At 42.6% G+C, this 14701-nt stretch overlaps 2 protein-coding genes across 2 annotated transcripts; both read right to left on the reverse strand.

Moving 5' to 3' along the window:
• Positions 1–415: 415 nt before the first annotated feature.
• Positions 416–3300, reverse strand: LOC9642624. Its single transcript, XM_002973667.2, has 3 exons — positions 1709–3300; positions 762–1301; positions 416–695 (listed from the first exon to the last, which is right to left on the reverse strand). Exons 1-3 carry the CDS (start codon positions 2849–2851, stop codon positions 600–602), a joined length of 1779 nt encoding a protein of 592 aa, XP_002973713.1. The 5' UTR covers positions 2852–3300; the 3' UTR covers positions 416–599.
• An 8046-nt stretch (positions 3301–11346) lies between these two features.
• Positions 11347–14469, reverse strand: LOC9642625. The gene is made up of 8 exons (XM_024678442.1): positions 14434–14469; positions 14209–14307; positions 13437–13535; positions 13229–13285; positions 12965–13095; positions 11968–12756; positions 11684–11748; positions 11347–11635 (listed from the first exon to the last, which is right to left on the reverse strand). Exons 1-8 carry the CDS (start codon positions 14467–14469, stop codon positions 11529–11531), a joined length of 1383 nt encoding a protein of 460 aa, XP_024534210.1. The 3' UTR covers positions 11347–11528.
• Between the last annotated feature and the right edge of the window lie 232 nt (positions 14470–14701).

Raw genomic sequence — 14701 nt, forward strand, 5'->3', positions numbered from 1 at the left:
GGTGGCTCTTTGGATTCTTAGCCATTTGGACTGGTTTGTCCTCTTGCCTGCTCTGTTCTTGTTTGGAGTGGAGAACAATCCAACATTCATTTTCATGGGTGTTTAGCTTTCTTGAGCTCCATGGCTCTAATCTATCTGACCTTTGCTTGTCTGAATCTCCTTGGCCATAGCCAATGAGCTTTAGAAAACTCAAATGGATGTACCATCTCCACAATAATAGCTGTCCACAAACACCAGGCTTTTAAAGAGAGCACCCAGGAAGATCTGCCACTGCCAGTTTTCCCCCTTTTTTTTTTTTTTTTTTTTGAGAGCACAACACAATTGCGATGGATGGTCGCCTGACATTCACATTCATAACGCGAAGTACTCCATACAGAGATTACCTCGCCATAGAAAAGCTAAACAATATACATGATTTGTTTTTTGTTTTCCTTCTGCTGCTTAGCTCATCACTCAAAAAATGATGGTACTGTATACCCAAAAAGAAGAAGAGAAGAAAAAGAATCATACTAAGAAAAACATACGGAAATCGGTATCTTTCTCTCTCTCATATATACCAAGCTCCAATCGAAAGCTGTGATCTTACTCGTCGTCATCAATCACGCGATGAATTCTCCGGTCCTACACTGCCCGACTTCAATCTCCACGTTCCTCTTGTCGGAGTTTATGACTCTACAGCAATGCCTTCTAGGGGCCTGGAACATAACAAGAGAGTCGAGTTGAGAGCTTGTAAGAACTTGGTGATCGTCAAGAGTTCTTACCGTGTGCCAGTTCCCTTCCGTGCGGTCCCTGTAGACCATGATCGAATCGATCCCTCCAGGAGACGCCATCTTCCAGCGGCAATCACCCCTCCTCTTGGTTTCCCGCGCGTACGTGCTGTAACTCCTGCTCGAGTTCTTGTGTCCTACGTTGTCCATGTAAAAGATGGTGGGCGGCTCGCACGGGTTCCGGGAGATCTCCCGCGTGCTAAAAGGGAAGCCACTGTCCTCGGTCCTGCGATACCAACTTATGAACGTCCGAGCCGGGAGTTCCAGCTCCCGGGGTGGCAGGATCCCGCGATAGACTTGGACCGCGTAGCCCCACGAAACCGAGAAGGACCATTTCCTCCACTTGTCGTAGCAGATCGACTGCTGGAGGATCCCCGGCGCGTCGACTTTGATGGATCGCGAGAGGTGCTTGAGCGCCTGGACTTGCGTCATGTTTGGAAAGATGGGGTGGATCACGTCCAAGTGATGGATCGAGATGAGTGGGCTCACTGGGTGTGCCGAGAGCAGTCCGGAGGCGTCGCCATAGATGTCAAACTGGAAGACGAAAGATTGAAAGTTCGAAAGATCGAGTGAGAGAAATTCTATGCTTGGAAGTTGAAGGCAAGCATCAGGCATGATCAGGACAAACCAAACACGCAGTTTTTTCTTGAAACAGCCGAGACGTGTGAGGATTCATCACGTCATGCCGCTCAACCACCAGGGAGAAAGAGATGCGCGTCCAAAAGACGTGAATTGCGAATCCAAACCGACCCGACCAAAATGCCGCACGTCGGCATTTGCTGCAAGAAAGAAGTCCTCCAGCAAATCACCCTCAAAACAGCCCCAGTGCAAAATTCTGACAGCAACCCATCGTCATGACACACGCAAGAAACGCACTCAGCCATGCCAGGAAGAAAAGACATGCGAGGAAAACACACCCAAGCCAAGAACACGGTACTTACCTGATGAAAACCGGGCTCTTTGACGAGAGGAACCCCCAATTCAGCCATACACGCTTGTATCCGATCGTCGCTCCCGAAGAGATATGGATACCTGTGCAAGCATCCGTCCTGCATTCGCTCCAGAGCTCTGGCCAGCGGATAGCTGATCGCGAATCCGCCACCACCGTAGGCCATGTTGTAGGAGAAATGGAGGTTCTGGGTGTGGCTCTCGGAGCTGGATCCAATGTAGTAGTACTTGGTGTGATCATACTTGGAGAGGAGCTTGACGAGGTTCTCCGGGATGAAGATGGTGTCATCGTCGCCCATGACGAACCAATGCACGTCCGGGAGGCCAATCCGGAAGGTCTCGGAGACGATGCGCGAGATTCGAATGGCGGCCCGAGCGCCCATCTTGTTGGTGTAGTTGAATGCCGCGGTGGAGGAGGAGATCCGAAAGGGGGGATAGTCCGTCTTGGACCACTTCCGCCTCACCTTCTTGTCCAGCCACACGAATCCTCGCATCTGCGAGGACTTCCACCATAGCTTGACGTACTCGCGGCGCCGGTCCCAGAGGCGAGACGATGCAGCGATGCCAAACACGATGTTGTAAAGGGTGGTGGCGGTGGTGGTGGTGTGGATCTCTGTTTTGGCGATGGTGGTCGATGGAATCTCGACTTGGGCAGCATCGTGAGGGCCGATCTTGGGGACCACCTTGGCCGGAATCGAAGAAACCAACGCGGAATCAGCTGCACTGGTACTGCTACTAGTACTACCACTCGCTTGACTGGCGGAAGTTCTAGAGCCGGAAGCTTGCTGCAGGGACTTGCGAGGAGAGGTGGAGCTGTAGCGCTGCTTTTCCTGATCCAGATTGAGAGTGAATCGCGAGGATGCGGCGGTGGTGGCATTGCTGCTGCCCAGGAGCGCGAAGTTGTATGGCATGATTCTGGAGGATGTGGTGGATCCGTGCGAGGACGACGGGATGCACGAGGCCATCATGCTTGCGCTGCTGAGGAGGAGGAGGGCGACGTAGAAGAAGCTGCAAGCGCAAGCGGCGCACACAACCAGCGCGAGCTTGCTCATTCCCAGGCCAAGAGCAGAGTGTTCCGACAGCTGCCTCGTCAAGCTCTTCATCTGCTGCTGCTTCTTGTAAGAATCCATGCTCATCGTGTTGCGGTCCTTGTGATTGATCGATCCAGCCCGGCACTAGAAACCTCTTACGAGCTTAGCCACCGATCGATCGTGTCGCCACAACCATAGCCGGGACGAATCCATCTGCCGGTTCCCTGCAGCAGCATTTGCTTTTTATCAGCATTGGATTTCCCGGCGCATTGCTATTCATGAACTCCTCCAGAGCGAGACTACTTCTGCCTGAGCTGCTGCCATTCCCGGCCATAGCATTGCTTCTCTAACACCAGGAGGGAGGAAGGAGAACACATCCTCGTTTTTTCACGCATCCAGTGAGCTCCTAGAATTTAATTCCGAGGCCCACGAACAAATCTCTGTGGAAGAGAGAAAGAACCCAAGAGATCCCAAAGATTTGGGGGTTTCTCAAGGAGAGCGATGGAAGAAAGAAAGAAGAGACCCCACTGCGAAACAGCCTACACTACACTACACAGACAAACACGCGCTTCTTTCACTAAACACCACTTAAGCGCAAATCTAATCGCGCGGGATATTCTGTCGGTCCGCGGTGATGACGCCTCCCGTTAACCACTATCTCTCCGCTTACCTGGCGGTGACGTGGCATCAGGCCTTATGTTTGTTTTTTCTCCAGCGCACTCCCTCTCCCGTCCGTCGCCGCTGCGCACTCCCGCCCGCGGCTATCGCCCGCCCGCTCGCCCTCACGGCTCCCGCCCGCACTCGCACGTCCGCCCGCGCCCAGCGTGCCTAATTACTTCCACGTGGCTACAGCCCCAACACTTAGCCAAATTTCAGTCACCGCGCGCGTGGACGCCTTTCTACTGCTATCATGGATGACCATTAGGAGTATGAAAGCTTCTCATTAATTTAAATATATGTAATGTAAGTATATAAAGAATTTGTTTTTTTATTTATTCTTTGCTAAAATTGAGTTTTTCATTTAAAGAGCTTTTCTTTCTTGTCTAGTAAAAGGAGTTGTTTTTAAACTGTTAGAAGCTTTTCTTTTACCTGTAATTCTTTCCACTAAAGGTTTTGCCCACTTCAAGGATGTACTATAATTATTAATATGTTATTGAAATTCTGCTGCAGAATGAATAAGATCGTTTAGCCTAGTTTTAAAGGTTGCAACCTTCTATTGTATCATTTCTAAATCATTATCAACCATAGATAAAAAAACTTCATTAAAAAGTTTTTGTAATATATCTATCATCTTTTTTGTTATAATGTTGCTTTTGTAACTTTTGATGGAGTGATATCTTCCTGCTCAAAATTCATATCAATATTTAAAATTTGTTTAGTGTAAATTACCTCTATAGTAGTCCTTAGTTGAATTTCTTGTTGATGTTGTATATTTTGATGGATATCTTCCTACTCAATATTCATATATATTAATATATAAAATATGCTGGTTTACCTCTAATGTAATCTCCAATTGAATTTTTGCCTCATGATAAACATTTTGATGGATATTTTCCTGCTCAAATTTTTATAAGTATTTCAAAATTTTAATTAATAAGTGAATTACCTTTGTCATAGCTTCTAAGTCAAGTGCTTCAAAATCTTGATGATGATAAAATAAGTCATCTGACCTAAGTTCTAAAATTGCATACGATTGTGATGGTTGAACCTCATAACTAGTTGTAGTCTAGTCAATTTTCTTTCCTTGTTTTAACATAATAATTTTTATTTAATGCTTGCAAAAGTTTCCTTTAGTTACCCATGGACAATTACACCAAGTTGAAAAAGCCCAATTACTGTGTCCTTTCACCTCCGACAATAAAATATGATATAGCTGGATTTGAAAAGGATTGTACATAAAATTTATAAATATTATCTTTATCAAATTTTACTTGAGAGTTGTTAATATTTCTTGCTTTAACAATTACACCATCAATTAGTTTTTCATATGCATGGTTTCGAATAAAACTATGATCTTTGCAATAACTAGTAAATCAGTACTTCATATGAACCTTAGTACTAAGTTAATGAATTGCCCAATCCATCCTTCAATTGCAAGTATTTTTTCTTTTTTTGGATGAAAGTATAGCTTTCATATTTGCATGGAATGCCTCAATCAAACTATTTGTCTCCTTGTTAGCATAAGGAAAATTTCGAGCAGCAACAACCCACATATCTATCAAATATAAATTAAAATAAATTATAAAAATTAAAATATTGATTCACTTACCAACTTTGTCCTTCCATTTATCTTGAAAATACTTGATAAAGGCTACTTCATTTTGAAATCCACCTCAAAATGTTCCATAAGTTGTTTAATCTCAGCTCGCATAATATTATCATCATGAAAAGCTGTGTGAATTAAATGATACATAATATTTCTGAGATATTTCCATATTTCCATCCTAATATCCTAAGATTTTACCTTATAAATAATATATTTGAGCTAATTCCTCCTTACATGCCAAATACATAATAGAATTTGACAATCAAATATAGCTCTATATAAAAGAAAACAATTAAATTATATCATATCAAATTAATTACTTTATAGTATTAATCTTTGCTTAAGCATCATCAATCATTATTGCATATGGTTTCCAATTTAATATGTGTTTTAAAACTTGTTTTTTAAGAGTTATCATCCAATTCTTCATATATTCTCCTTTTTCACTAAAAGTTAAAACCCATGCAATTAGAATACCATTTCCATGATAATAAAAAACAAGTATGGTGTATAATGGGAACCATCAATTATTAAATATTATTCACTTAAAAATGAATGAAAATTCTACCTTGTAGCAATTAGTGCCAAAAGTTGCATCAAGACTCAATAAATTATTATTTGAAAAGTCCACCATCTTTTATAGTTGCCAAGTTGTCTAAATCCCAATAGTAAAACAATCTTTACCTCGATCACCTTTTTGATAGAAAAATACTTTCTTGGGATTTGTGTTCTTCTAAATGCATACACTCTATATGTCATTTTTATGTAATCGATAAGTTGAAAGTGAATACTTCCTATGCAAATTATTGATATTCTACATAGTTAGAAAATCATTTCGACGAAAAGGTTCACCTGTTGACTTATTCCTTCCCACAATTTGTATATGCTCATTATAAATCTGATTTGATGTGAAATCCTGCTAAACCATATGAATCACCCAATGTCAAATATCTGCTGAAAGCTTCTGAGGAAATAATAACTTTCTTCTAGTCATATCAAGTTGACCATGATAAGGAATCCCATTCTTATCACAATGCTCTCTATGATAATACATAATCTATACGTAATCAGGCCATTTGTAAAATTGTTTAACCAAAAAATTGCAAAGTCAACCTTGCTTATTAGAACTTCGACTTAGTCTATTTCCAGGTTTTGACTTTGGTGTAGATTTAGCAACCATGGAAGATGTTTCACAAGCATCATGTTTTCCATATTCACACCAATACTTATGTTAAGAAGTTAGTGATTATATTTTGTTAAAAAAATATACTTGATTAGCTTGTGTTTTTGGGTCATTTCAAATATTTTTGGTGGAAAATCGCCAAAAGTTCATTCTATCACCCTTTCTCCTCTCACCATCTAAAAATTTATTCACATCCTTCTGTAATATATACACAATAGAAAGTATAGTTTCATTTGATTTAGACAAATTCCAAATCATCTACACAAAAATAATCCTTTTCATAGAATTCTTACACCTCATCAGGCCATAGGGGATCTTGAATGATTTTCTTGAATCAATATGAAGTTAACTTGATTGCTTACCTCTGGAAATTGCTGTGCTGCCGCCATGCTTGATCATAAAAAAAACAAAAACGTTTTTAAGTCAATTATGGAGCAACTATCCAGTGTGAATGGAAACGTTTTTAAGTCAATTATGGAGCAACTATCCAGTGTGAATGGAAACGTTTTTAAGTCAATTATGGGTGGAACAGGGTGGGCTGATTGAAATTTGGCGAAGTGTTGGGGCTGTGGCCACGTGGAAGTAATTAGGGCGCACGCTGGGCGCGGCGGACGTGCGGGGGCAGGTGGGAGTGCGGGCGGGAGCCGCGAGGGCGAGCGGGCAGGCGGGAGCCACGGGCGGGCGATAGCCGCCGGTGGGAGTGCACAGTGGCGACGGACGGGAGAAGGAGTGCGCTGGAGAAAAAACAAAAATAAGGCCTGATGCCACGTCACCGCAAGGTAAGCGGAGAGAGAGTGAATCAGGATGGTGTTTAACGGGAGACCGGTGATGACGGCTGCCGGCTGTCTAAATGCGCGGCTGCGGTTGTGGGGGACAACCGTGACGCGTGTCGGCGGGGTGTACGGAAAGGATGGGCCGATTCGTCCATGGCCCAAACTCTGCCCATCGCCCGTACGCGGTCTAGCAGCTCACAAATTCCGGGCTCGCGACTGCCAGGTGGCGGTCAGAGTTCCAGCCTGGCACTCGCGGGCTTTTTCTTGCCCTTTGGAAAGCTGCCGGAATATCCACTGCCAGGCCAATAAATGATTGATAACAAAGGGGAGGGAATCTTTCGCAAGCTAAGCTTGGAAGAAAATTTAGAAACCTTTACCCTTGTTCTATATCTATTGCGCGTTTATATGTTTGGTGTTCTTGGAATTTTTCCCCTTGACGAGCGAATTCTTTCACCGGGCACAAGCGCAGCACCACAGAAAAGAAAGATGGATCATCATAGTCTTCAATGTTTGGTGGAATCGATCAGAGTCTGTCCAGAGGCAAAAGCGAAAATTAAGCAAAAAGCATTGTAGCTATGGTACCGATTTTGTTGGTGTGGATGATTCACTCAAACGTACTCTTCCTAAAGTCGTGCTGGGCTTGACAAGACTGAGCTGCTTTCACGGCAGCTTTAGCCTGTGTGGGATCGATTCGATTGCACAGGCAACAGGCACAAACTTTGCCTTGATTCGCACGTAAAACAGAGGAGACGCTTAACTGGAAACAAACTTTCGAGGATTAGTTCAACTTCACGGGCTGTTTATGTTTCTTACCGACGGTAGGACGATCCTGGTCTCTCCCCCAGATGTGTACAAAGAATGCTTACAAGACACAGTGTTTTCTCCTCTCTTTTTGTTTCTCAAGCGGTCTCGATCGAATTGCTGGCGTAGCTTGTCTAGATGTTGTGATATAAAGATATCACGGCCAGGCAAACTATGCGAATTCTGGGATCCCTTTTTTCTTCACGAGGCAGCATTCGGCTGCAAGGATAAGAAGATCAAACTCGTTGTCATACTGGTCACTGAAAGAGTTTTGACGCTTCAAGTTCCAGAACATAAGCGTCCAAGCCGGCTCGACACTAGAAACAGAGAAACGCATGTGGAGTCACTTATTGGCATCGAGGCAGAAAAGGATAACAGTCGAAAACAGTGGAAGCTTCACAGACAAAACAAGACAAGAACTTACGAAAGATAAAACACAAACAAGCATTGTGCAATCCAAGCTCTAGAACAAGAAAAACTTGGTGACGAGGGAAATAAACATCAAAAACCAAAACAAACAAGAGAAGAGAAAGCTTACAAGTTTATGCGGATAGCGGTGAGCGCGAGGAGACAGAAGAGGCCGAGTTTTTTCCACAAATAACTCTGGGCATTTTGCTTCCAACAAAGGACATCACAGAGCATTCTTTGCAGCGGTGTGGAAACTCTTGCGAAATTTCCACCGATGATTCTGGCCACTTTGCTGGGAGAACAGCTACGTTGCTTTTCGGCAGAGATTGTATTAGTGAGTGTGGACGTTCGTTCCACCAACCGCAAGGAGATGGAGGTCTAAGCCAAGTTGTACTACATGAAATCTGTGATGCAAGACACCAACAGTTCTTTCAGAATAAGCTAGAGAAAATAGTCGAAAGCATGGGGTCCCTCCAAACAGAAAAAGCTAGAATCATCAAAGATCTGAACCTTGATTTTGGGGAACTTTAACAACTTCTGCGACTGTAGGTTTGTTTCGTTTGGTGTCTTTGAATTTTTGCCAGGCTAGGGCTTTAATGAGCGAATCCTTTCACTGGGTCTCTCAGCAGCACCGGTGGACTCAATCAAAGTCTGTCCAAGGAAAACAAAGGAAAAAGCTGAGGAAAAGCAATTCCTATGGAAGAAGAAGGCACAGAGGCTTCTATAGGATGCTTCAAGTTCTTTGTTGGATTGTGAAGCAATAAAACTTCAGTGAAAATTCAAACCCCCAGGAGGTTTATTAATTTTTGGTTTGCTTAAGCAAACCTGTATGGTAATAGATATACCTAGAATATGTTTGGATATTTTAAGATATTCTACCATATTAATCTTGTATTTATAATAAACACTTTTTAGTATATTCTTTTTTATTTTACTATCTAATGGTTAATATGTAATAAGATTAATCTTGATTTATAAATTTTAAACATATTTATAATTATTGATCAATTGAATTATTCAATGACACTACTATTAAGTAAACCAAGTGTTGTTGCATCCAATGTGCAACAAATTATTTAGTTATTAAGTAAAGTAAATTATAAATTATACATTAATTTTATATGTTAAAGTTTTATACATTTATGTATTATGCCATAAGCAATGTAAAATATGGAGATTAGTATAAAAATGTTTTAAACATTCTATTTAAATTAGTATTGCCACAATTTACTAGAAACATCAAACTTTAACTTGTTGAAGGTTTTATAGTGATAAAAAATAGTATTTGTAAAACTCACTATTTTTTATCATCTTCCAGTAGTAAATAATTAATCCCAATAATTATTTAGCCAGCATTAACAAATTTTATATAAAAGTATTAAAATTTTGTCTCATTATTAGTTTGTTTAGGTGGTAGTGGTTATACAAAAAATATGATTGGATATTTTAAAATACTCTACCATTTAACTTAATTTTGTATTTATAATTTATAAACTTTCCTAAACACTTTTTAGTATATTCTAATTTATTCTACCACATGTCTTGCAATTCTCTTATATCTCAAAAATATGGCAAGGAATTCTAAAAATTTATATTCTTATCAAAAAGGTCTTAGATTTGACTCTGTTAATTAACTAAGGGAATCACACAAAGGCAAATACATAAAAATCTCTTTCTCTTATTTTCTAGCTCTAGAAAATAAGAGAAAGAGATTTTTATGTATTTGCCTTCATATGAGGCTTCAGCCTCGATGAAGAAAGGTTGTGAGGAATCAGCATGGATCAAAACGGGAGTAGAACTAAAGGCTACCTTGAGAGTGTCGAAGGCGTGCTGGGCAGCAGTAGACCAAGAGAAGGGAACATCCTTGCGAGTGAGATGCGTGAGAGGAAGGACAATGTCAGAGTAGTGATCAATGAATTTGTGGTAGAAGTTGGCGAAACTAAGGAAAACCTGAACGTCCGACATTGATTGTGGAGGCTCCCACTTGAGAATAGTCTTGACTTTGGCAGGATGCTTGTAGAAGAAATCTTAGAGTGGTCATCAAAACCAAAGGTGTTACCAGAGAGAGAAACAACAAGTAATCACATTTTTGAGACAGTGGACACTCACCGTGTAAGTCATCGCATCCGGGAGCAGCATCATGTGGCCTTGATCAATGCTCATTCCATGGTGTGTCTCTTGCTTCGATTCCAAGCATATTGCAAAAGTTCTCTCTCTCTCTCTCTCTCTCTCTCTCTCTCTCAAAAACAATCTCAAACAATGATTACATCCAGGGAGAAATCCTCGGGATCATGAGGTTTGGGTGGCGAAGATGAAAGACAGCGTTTGGCAAGGGTTTAGTATTCTTTAAACAAGAAGATTTATATTTCTTCTTCTCATTCTCGCATCGTTTGAGACGGATCATCTCGTCACTGCGTCTGTTCAAGGGAGAACCGATGCCGCTCTGCACGGGGATTCAAGCAAGTTTTTGTTGTCGAATTTTTTCAATCCCTCGTTTCAATTGTGTGTGTTCTTCGCAGACTTGGAAGAATTTGAAAGAAATATAGGAAAGAAAAAAGATTGTTCATGGTTTGTTTGAACCGCACAGCAGATCAAAAGAGGAGAACCTTAACAGCAGCATTACTTCAACTTCACGAGCTCTTTGTTACCGACGAAAGGACGATCCCCAGAATATTTACGTACAAAAAGGGAGAGGACACAGTGGCTTTTTCCTCTTTTTTGTTTCTCACACGAACATTGCCCGTGACCACGCCATGGCCGCGCTCATTTGCTTGCCTCGAAACGCTATTCCCCAATCTAATTGCTGGCGTACCTTGTGATATAAAGCTCTGCAGTGAGCATCACGGCCAAAACAATGCGACTATGCCTAAAAAAGGATAAGAAGATCAAACTTTGTGTTAGAGAAAATGGAGGTATGCCGCCGCGGACGAGAAGATTCCCAAATGCCAGTGCATCTTGAGAATATTCTACATGGCGATATCTCATGATTTTCTGGGATCAAAATTCGCCCATTCATAATCAAAGTTACAAAATCATAGTTGTACTTTCTTCCTTTCTTTTTTTCGTCTATCAAACTCTTCACTCGCCATGGTCCATCCAACAACAAACCTTTGCCTGGTGAGTCGCAAGTACCTCAAAAAGAAAAACGGAGAGAAACTCCACAGGAGCATTACTTCCAACTTCACGAGCTCTTTGTTGGACGATCCTGGTCTCTCCCAGATGTGTACAAAGAATATTTACATAAGAAAGGGACAAGACACAGTCCTCTTTTTCGTTTCTCACACGAACATTGCCCATGGCTGCGCGCTCATTTGCTTGCCTCCACCCAATCTAATTGCTGGCGTACCTTGTCTAGATGTTGTGATATAAAGCCGCAGTGAACATCACGGCCATTGAGGCGGCAAACAATGCGACTATGCCCGCTGGACTCCCCTCTTTCTTCACGAGACAGCGTTCACCTGAAAGGAAGAAGAAGATCAAACTCACTAAAAGAGTTTAGAGCTTGCCTGTCCAGGCCATGACGCCCAAGGACGCTCCAAGTCCCACAACATAAGCGTCCAAGCCGGCTCCACTAGAGACAGAGAAACACATGTGGATTACCATCGAGGCACAAAAACAATGACAAAACAGTAGAAAACAGTAGACGCTTCACGGACAAAACAAGATAAGAACTTGCAAGGCACAAACAAGCATAGCATTCAAACTAGGAAAGAACGCAGGCAACAAAAAAACTCAAAGAAAGGTGACCGGGGAAACAAACTTACAAGCAAACAAAAGAAGAGAAGCTTACGAGTTTAGGCGGATAGCGGCGAGCGCGAGGAGGCAAAAGAGGCCGAGTCCAGTCCGAAAGAATCCGGCGTCGAGGCTGTCATCTTTCACCCACACCGCGATGCAGTATCCCAGATGGAACGCTGCGAAGGCCAGAGTAAGAACCGGAAGAAGGAACACGTACTCTCCTCCTTCATCGTCGCCTTCTCCACCACCATCGCCACCACCATCGCCATCGTCACCACGACCTCTTCCACCGCCACACGGCCCTCCACTGCTCTTCTTGAGCGTCTTCTTATCGCAAGTTCCCATCCCATTGATCATGTCCACTGCCCAGGGACTGTATCTCATCTGTAAGTTCGTCCTCACTCCAAAATCTCGCAAGTCCCTGTCCAGGAGCTCCGGCGGCAACGCTGAATCATCGTCCCGGAAGCAAACGATGAGCTTGGAGCTCTCCTGATCGATTGCCGGCACTAGAGGCGGCAGCACCATGAGATCCTCCAGCAAACCCTGGCTACCTGTCAGCTGCGAGTAGAAATTCTTGGACGATCTCGACGCTGGCGAGTGGAATATGTGCCTGTGGACACCGGCCTGCCACCAGTAGACGTGCGCCAGGCACTGCGCCATTCCAATGACATACAGATCGATCGCAGCCCTGGTTTCTCTCGGATCTTTCACGCGCTCATTCCCGGAGATTCTCCTGTCTGGAAGCGATCTGGGAAGCGATCTGGGAATGCGGTCGAGCACGGTTGATCGTACCTCACCGATGCCACGTCGCGGCTGCCATAGCTCGCTTCGCCCTCGTGAAACCCTAGAAATCCAGAATACTCTTTTTTACATTAAAATTTCAATCCGCTGGCGTGGCAACATCCGTTGCATTGGTCCACGTCACTTCAAAAATTGCAAGAGTGGAGGTGGTCACTAGGCAAGCAACTTTGCGAAGAACACCCACGCAATTGAAACGGGGGATTTGTTAGAAGAAATTCGAGAACAAGGAGATGATTAAAAAATTTCCTGACTTTGAAGATCCCCATGCCAAGCGGCATCGGTTCCCCGTGGAGACAGACCCGGCAAAGAGATGATCCGTCGTCTTCTCGAGCGATACGAGAATGAGAATGCTACTTTTCATCTTTGCCACCCAAACCTGGATCTATGAAGCAAACAATCCTTGCGAAAAAAAACAGAGAGAGAAATTTTGCGATACCTTGTAAGTCATAACGTCAGCCCATTGTGTACTGAATCTCTTTGATAATTCCACTCCGCGCTGCTTCGTTTCCAAGCACCTCGACTGTCTCAAAGATGTGATTACCCGTCAACACCTTCGGGTCCCATGACCGCGTCTAAGGTTTGAAAAAAATGGAGATCATCACACTAGAAAAATAATAAAGAGAGAGGTTCTTAAGAGAGTTGTATTTGCCTTTCTCCTCTCACTCAGTCGGAATTCCCTGCTATGTTTTTGAGATGGTTGCGAGAACGCATATTATCGTTTACCTTCACGATAGACCTTGGGAAGCATGTTTTGAAGTGAATGACGAGCATTTTCTTGCGATCAAACCCAGGTGTTAACGAAATGCTTCGATGGTCGTTCACCTTAACATGTTGCACACAAGGCATATTAGAACAAGTTTTAACTGAACGCACACAAAACCTGTTCATAGATTGTAACAACAGCTTCTGCGACTGTTTCAGCTCTGATATCAAGCTGGAGGGAGTAAATTCTCTTCATGCAGCCACGCCGCAAGACCATCTTTATGCTCTTCCGTGAGAAATATTCCATTGTACAAATATGTCACTTACATCTCCAAAGTGCAGCTTTCTCAATATCTCTTTGATACGAGGAACACCGAGAGTAATATGTTGACAAAAAAACACAAGAGCATAGTTAGATAAATAAGATTACAACGAGAAGGACTTACTCATACTAGCCACTCCAGCAAAGTGAAAAGTTTTCAACGTCATCTGCATTCCAGGTTCTCCAATACTAAATGGTTCCAACAAGTTTTTTTTTTTGTGGTACCATCTAATGCACGTGTTCAGAAAGACCTGCAATAGCGCTCATATATAACTGTTCCACGAACCTCCAACTAGCATTTGCTGGCAACATTTTCATCGTCCAAATTACCAGCCTTTTCCTGGTATTGAACTCCTTCAAGAATTTTCTTAGCGAGTCCAAGAAAGCTGGAGCCGCTACCCGTGGACAAGCTGCCTGAGAGAACAGATTAGAAACAAATCCAAAGAAGTTTTGTAAGGCACCTTAGCTTACGCAGTCCAGATTCAAGGGCGTTCCGTTCTGAATCTCCATGCTTACGGGATCCTTTGTATCGTCCTCATAGATGCACATATATGCCAGATGATATATGAACTGTACCATCGTGAAAGATCGTCCAAAGCTTTCATTAAACGTCTGGACATGTATCCAGTTTCAGCAGTTTTCACATGCAATGACATGTCAAATTCTGATCATTTGATGCAAAAGAAAGAGACTTACCACATTATCGGTGAGACCCTTGTGAGTAGCGACCATAGTGTGGAAAAATAAATTATGTTGCTGTTAGACCCAAGCAGGTAAAGTAATTAATGCCCTTCAGGCCATTTTTTGGCCATTTTACCCTGCAAAAATTGGTGTTTTTTCAAAATGCTTTAAATTTTGAGTAGAAATTACCAGAATTTATTTAACATGATTCCATGTAGCCCTTTTTCTTGGAAGGCAATAAAATAGAATATTCTTTTAGAATATATTTTTTCTTTCTTAAGGG

Source organism: Selaginella moellendorffii, unplaced genomic scaffold (genome assembly GCF_000143415.4).
Source record: "Selaginella moellendorffii unplaced genomic scaffold, v1.0 SELMOscaffold_22, whole genome shotgun sequence".
NCBI classification, from domain to species: domain Eukaryota; kingdom Viridiplantae; phylum Streptophyta; class Lycopodiopsida; order Selaginellales; family Selaginellaceae; genus Selaginella; species Selaginella moellendorffii.